The 6,545-nt window shown below is 34.3% G+C and overlaps 1 protein-coding gene across 1 annotated transcript; it reads left to right on the forward strand.

Moving 5' to 3' along the window:
- Nucleotides 1-4,018: 4,018 nt before the first annotated feature.
- Nucleotides 4,019-5,155, forward strand: LOC131166726 (transcription factor BOA-like). The gene is made up of 3 exons (XM_058125300.1): nt 4,019-4,295; nt 4,403-4,479; nt 4,658-5,155. Exons 1-3 carry the CDS (start codon nt 4,019-4,021, stop codon nt 5,153-5,155), a joined length of 852 nt encoding a protein of 283 aa, XP_057981283.1.
- The last annotated feature ends 1,390 nt before the right edge of the window (nt 5,156-6,545 follow it).

Below are 6,545 nucleotides of genomic sequence, written 5' to 3' on the forward strand. Positions count from 1 at the left end.
AATATAAGAGGAGATTTGAGTCTTTTTAACAAATCTCATAGGAGGCCCCTAGATTTCTTGAAACCTCAGCACAGGTCCTTGTAATTTTTGAAAACTTGGGGTAAGTTAGTGTCTTTTTGCCAAACCTTAGGGGAGGTCAATGTCTTTTACCCAAATATTTTTTGTAATTAAATGGTCCATTTGGATCTCCAAGAGGATCAACATGGTACTCCTATCAGGTCCTTTTGTTTTATTGGGCCTTAAGTCAGTAATTTGAATTGGACTGAACTTGGATTTGGGCCCCCATCCACTAGAGGTTTGGATTCAATATTTTGTAAAATTAGTTCCATATCCAAATATTGATTCAAAGTAGTTCATTACATGTGTTCGTTTATGCAAGCGTAATGAAAACATTAACTACATGTTTGGTACATTGGAATGGAATGAAAATATGGGACATGAAATCGAATTTATCACTTGATTTTGTTATGTTTTCCATTCCAATTTGCATTCTATTCCTCTCTTACATTCTATCCATAAACCAAATATGATATAACTATTAACTATAATTGTTTCATAAAAGACGCCATACCAAAGGTATTAAGTTTGTATTTTGAGATGGATGAAAAAATGCATAAAGTGGGAGATAGGCATGTAAATGAAGTATTATTAACTTGGAATTGTTGCATGGATGAACATGATTTCCTAATATGGTTTGTTGGTTTGCGTGCATATGCTTGATTTGGTTCATCTCATCCTTGTTTGGTATGTTGGTTTTATGTGCTATATTGACGTATGGTGTTCTTGAGTTTTCTTCGAAAATATCGGTGCATGATATGCATTGAGGATCCTCTGAATTTATGAACGAATCAAACTTAATAAAACCTTGAGGAATGTGCTAACTTAATTAATCAAAAAACAAAACTCGAAAGTGGCATATGATAATGTTCTTTCGGGATTCTCGAGGTAAGAGAAGCCCTCTGAACTTAATGGGATACTTGATGGTCATTAGGGTGGAACAATATCTAAAGGGAAGTAACCTAATCTTTAAATGAAGAATCAATGACCTTGCATGACTTTTGTTTGAAATTCTAAAGTTGTTTTGTATTGTCTATGGAATGAGTGTGTAGGAGCGTTAGTACTTTTCCTTCTTATAATTGTATGCTCGAACTCAGTTTTGATACACAAATCTTTGACTATCAATTCCTTAGACCCTATGAGTAGCTAGTTGACTAATCAACTGGTAGTAATTAATTAGGTGCTCAGGACAAAGTAGGTTAGTGGCTACTTCATTTACATGTTTTGACCAACATCATTCTCCATAAATAATTTCTCATACCAAAGGTAGCCTTTCCTCGACATTGAGCTTCAATTTTATGGAATTTTAATGCCTATAATTAAGTGAATGATGAAGTTACAAAATTTAGTGGGCCATGAATGAACATTTAATCTTAATGTTTAGAAGATGTTTGGAATTTGGATTTGTATGAATTCGGACAAAATATAATATAAAATTATATTAGATTTTTTTTTTTTTTTTTCAAATCCATCTAAATCTAATGTCAAAACCCAAGATCCATCCAAACTCAACCTAAAGGGGGTCGTTTGTTTGTGCTTAGTGATCTATAAATAGATATTGAGTTCTTCACAGTTCAAAATTCACCGAACTGGTGTTATTTGGGACCAGCCTCTTAAATAACTCTAGATTGTTTCTAAGAGAATCAATAATATCGTTGGTGCTGATTATGTAAGAGCACAAATTAGAAGTTTTTTTTTTTACCCCTAAAATATAACACAAATTAGACAACCTTGGCCCTCTTCCCACAATCATCTAAACGACTCATGCCCTATCTCTACAAGCTCTCATCTCTTTGGTCTCTCCATTGCTGAAGGAGCACCTTTAGTTTTCTCTCTCTTCTTTGGACATTCTTCTTGCTTCTCCAACATTGGCATGTTCTTTCCCTCTTCTCCTTCTCCTTCTTCCATTTTATTTATGTTGTGGTCTATTTATTTTACTTTTTTTGCTACTTATGCTTTGATTTATTTATTGCTATACAAGATCTCAAAATATGATTTGGAAAGATTCATCTTACTTGAATTATTTCGACTAGTGTGGTTTTCAATTTTGAAGAAAACTCAAATATTCTTTTGTATATTAAAATGAACTCTACTGTTCAGCGAATCTAAGCTCACAACAGAAAGAGATATGAATACAATAGATTTTTAACTATTACTTTGTGGATATTTACAAAGATTTTCCTTTGTAGATATAAAGAATCAAAATGTTAGATCCATCGATGGAAATTATAAAACTAAAATTATTGCAAAAGAAAGGTGAAAAAAATGGAAAAAAAAGCAAGTATTTTAGCTGAAGTGTTAATTAAAAAATAATAATTTCTTTTTAATGTTTCATAATAAATAATATTTTACGTTAAAGTATTTACATTAGAAAATATTTTTATGTTTTATATTTGAGACACATTATTTTGATATATATATAAAAAAAATTGATCTCAAAAAATGTTTATTAATTTTAATAAACAGGTTTTCACTTAATTTTAAAACTAGTTTTAATCCTTTAAACTTTCACTTATATATATTTAAAGATTAATTGCCAAATGACTAAATTAATTCAGCATTCGGATTCAGAAATTGATTTTAATTGAATTCTGTAGTTGATCCACAGATTCAAAATTGCATTCAGCATTTATCGTTAATGGCTAAATTTTATCAAACACCCCTAGGTATGAGGCAAGTGGCTTTGGATTTTACAAATTCGGTTTAGAGGGGAAAAATCTCTCTCTATTAGGTCACTTTCATTTAAACGTTTGAGATATGATTGCATTTAATTCTATAGCTGACACCAACAGTGGTTAACCACATTTTGTTGCCATTTCGTGCATATTCACCATGCCAGGTGCCAAAAACATGCACATTATATGGACGGATCTGTCAATCCCATAGTAAAATCAACATATTATGATGTAAATAATTAAAGCTTATTTTAATTTTTAAGCATATATTGTAATCACCATACTGTAGCTAGCTTCCTATGTATCTTATGGGCATGTGCTCTTCGCCGTACCCTTTCCACTTTCATCAAGAATTAAGCCTGTTAAAGGCCTGGAAATTGCTTCCCTTGGGTCCAATTATTATCAGACTTCTTATTGTTAAATTGTCATGCGCAATGGTTTCTTCCCTTTACATTGATTAGTTCTTAAATCTTACATCTTAAGGCTGTTCATGCCAAGAGAGTTTTTTTTTTTTTTTGATAAAGAAGCATGATACATACACTGTATACACTAATTATGTATATTTATGTTAGATTTGAGTGACATGCATCTGTCTCTTGCTTATTTTCCCAGTAGCTTTACAAAGCATGGACAGTGGCTTAGCTGAAACTACTAGAGGGGCAAACTACCCTTCCGAAATTTGTTTTCTGGTTGTGGGGGATGATCCTACATGCCATTGTGTTGTGGCAAGGCTGCTAAGGAGTTGTAACTATGAAGGTATTGCTTATTTCTTTCTTCTTTTATTTATTTATTTTTGGTTCTGTCATTTTAAGTTTTTCCATTTTCCCCCGTATCAGTTGAGCACTTCGGCAGCGCAGGCAATGCTTTAAAGGCTGTACAGGATAAGGTAGCCAGACTTTATCTGGTTCTAACACCAGTGTTTATGCTCAGTATGGATGAACTTGGGCTCCTTAATCATGTTGAGAAGGAATTCAGCCTACCCATATTTTGTGAGTGTAATTTTGTGCTTCAGAATTTCCTTTGTTTTAATTTCCTCTGTCCTTCCACTAGTTATTTGACAGAAAAAATCCAGTAAAACTTAAAACTCAGAACTATACGTTTAGTGCACATGCAAGCACCAGCGACGGAATGAAATCTACTCTGTTACTTGACTTTTCCTTTCCACCTAACAAATGTTGAGTTCTAAAAGGTGTTGGAATTTGCACTAACATGAACTAGAAGCCTACAGTTTCTACCTTCGTTTTTATTTCTTGGTTACTGGTACTAACAATATTATATATGCAGTGATGTCGGCTGAAGACAAAGAGAAAATTGTGACAGGAGTACTCGGGAGGGATCCTGCTTATTTATATACGGTTAAATCCGCCAGCATGGGTAATATTGAAAACCTTTGGGAAGATGCGTTTGCAAGGAAGAAGGGAAAAGATGATGCAGGCATAGCAAGTACACGGGAATATGAAGCTAAAAGTAGTTCCAAGTGCAAGACGAAAAAGAACAGGCTAGCCTGGACTAATGAGTTGCATCACAAATTCTTGGAAGCCATTGAACACTTGGGAATTGCAAGTACATGAAACACATCTAATTCTGCTTTCATCAGTACTTTTATGATCAAAATCTAGCTTATTCTCACATTCATGTGATTATTTTGCTTCCTTCTTTTTTTCATTTAGGGGCTTCTCCAACCAGAATTCTAGAGTTCATGAACACCCCAGGAGTAACCAAACACCACATAGCAAGTCATTTGCAGGTATGTCTTTGCTGCCATCTGAATTAACTTTCATGCAAAACCCCCTTTCCTACTCATTTTTACACAAAAGAGGCCTGAATCGGTAAATCCTATTTCATTATATGCCCTTCTTCATCATTAAATGGGGGAAAAAATGAACTAAGATATATAGGAGAAACATGCATGTACAATTTTGCAGAGGCATCGTCGGAGTTTGAAGCGAATTCAAGAAGGAATAAGTTTTCTATTCCCAGAGCAGCAGCATTCTCCTCCCAGTGGCACCATTTCCATGCCCCCTTTGGCTTCTGCTCGTTTTCTCAGCTCCCAAGCGCCCATCTGCACCATATCAGACTGCAGAAATTCCACCGGAGGAATGAAACTGCAACATGAGATTCCGTTTCCCATCAGTAATTCCTCAGCAGCTGGGAATTATGTTGGATTTATAATGGGTAGTAATGGTTATGAGATTAAAAGGAATTCTTATGAGAATACTTACGGTGGTACTATTACTGAGTACGTTTCAGCATCTGCTGGGTCTTCACTTCACCAGCAGAGGCAAGTTTCTGTGACACCATTGAAGCACAAACTACACTGCTTTGAGATCGATGAAGAATTTGATTTGCTTTTGGATGAGATTGCAAGCAGTGCTCCTGAATTTCTTATGGATGGTGATTTCGATGATATATTCTTGAATTAGCTAGCCATTAATGTATAGCTGTATAGTTTTACCAGGCATGGATAATGTGATTCCGTTCTGTTATAGTTTTCTTTTGGGTTAAATTTTCAATGCAAATTAACTTCAATCAAATTTGAACATCATGCTCATTGCGTGTTTCCTACACTTGAATTTTCAGGGGATTTCACATTTTATGAGCCAGTGATGGGAAGCCATGGAAAAATGGAGAGGATGTGAACTGTGAAGTGTCAATGTGCATGAGTCCTACAGAAATAATGTAGCAATAAAACAAAACGTGGAAGGCAAAGCAGAAACAAAAAAAAAAAAAAAGGAATAAAATTTTATGGAGTAGGTGGGGCACACCGATTTGAGAAAATATATGATAATCAATAGCTAGAAAAATTACCATAGGATTAGAAAACAAAAAAAAAAAATTGAAGTCAACCGCTTTATTAATAAGAAAAAAGAAGGTACGCACATTACTAATTTACTATCCCATACCAATTGAATATGTTGGGATAGGTTACTCTCTACTTAAATCTGTTGGTGTAGGTTTTCCTCATATGTCTGGATTCATAGGATCATAGGATGCATAGCCACCAGAATGTGCTTAACTCAAGTTTAAGTGTTATCACTGCTCTAAGTGGGTAATGATATAGCCACCAGAATGTGTTAGACACAAGTTTTAAGTTGTTGAACAGCTTAAGTGGGTAATGATATATATTAATGTGTTGGTAGCCTGTGTTTTGGTGCGAATTTTGATTAGTTGGTTGGCCATGCAATGGAAATTGATTTATTATTATAACTGTGTTTACTTTTCAACTAGGGTTTTAATCGGTTCTGATCAATTTGGTTAAAGGCGAACACTGAACTAATTTTTTCAGTTTTCAATAACTCTAAACCGAGACCAAATTGTAAATAGTCAGTTTATTATGGAACCAAGCCGCCAGTTTTCCTAAAACCGATTTTTTTTTTTCAATTTTATACTACTTTCAAGTGGGCTTTCTTGGGCTGAAGATGAATAGTTGAATGACATTTAACAGCCTTCAATGGCCCTAATACCCAAACTGTTGTACACATCAATGCGCAGCGGAAACAAATGATCTCACAATACAACACTAAACAGTGAAATATATATTTAAAAAAAAAATACAATCATACAAAGTATAATGAAAGTAATAAAACAATGACATGAAGAATTACGTGCATGGTTCGGCAATGCCTACATCCACGGGAGGAAATAGAAATGAAATTTTCACTATCTTGTGTTCAAAGACACTGAGTTGCATCATACAACATGTATATACAACTTTTCCGAAAGCTTTCCCTCCAAACCCAACCTATCGAACTTCCCAATTCAAAATTTGAAAAGCAATGTAGAGTTACCGATCCAAACTGTCGATGGTTTCAG

This window comes from Malania oleifera, chromosome 10 (assembly GCF_029873635.1).
Source record: "Malania oleifera isolate guangnan ecotype guangnan chromosome 10, ASM2987363v1, whole genome shotgun sequence".
Taxonomy (NCBI): domain Eukaryota; kingdom Viridiplantae; phylum Streptophyta; class Magnoliopsida; order Santalales; family Ximeniaceae; genus Malania; species Malania oleifera.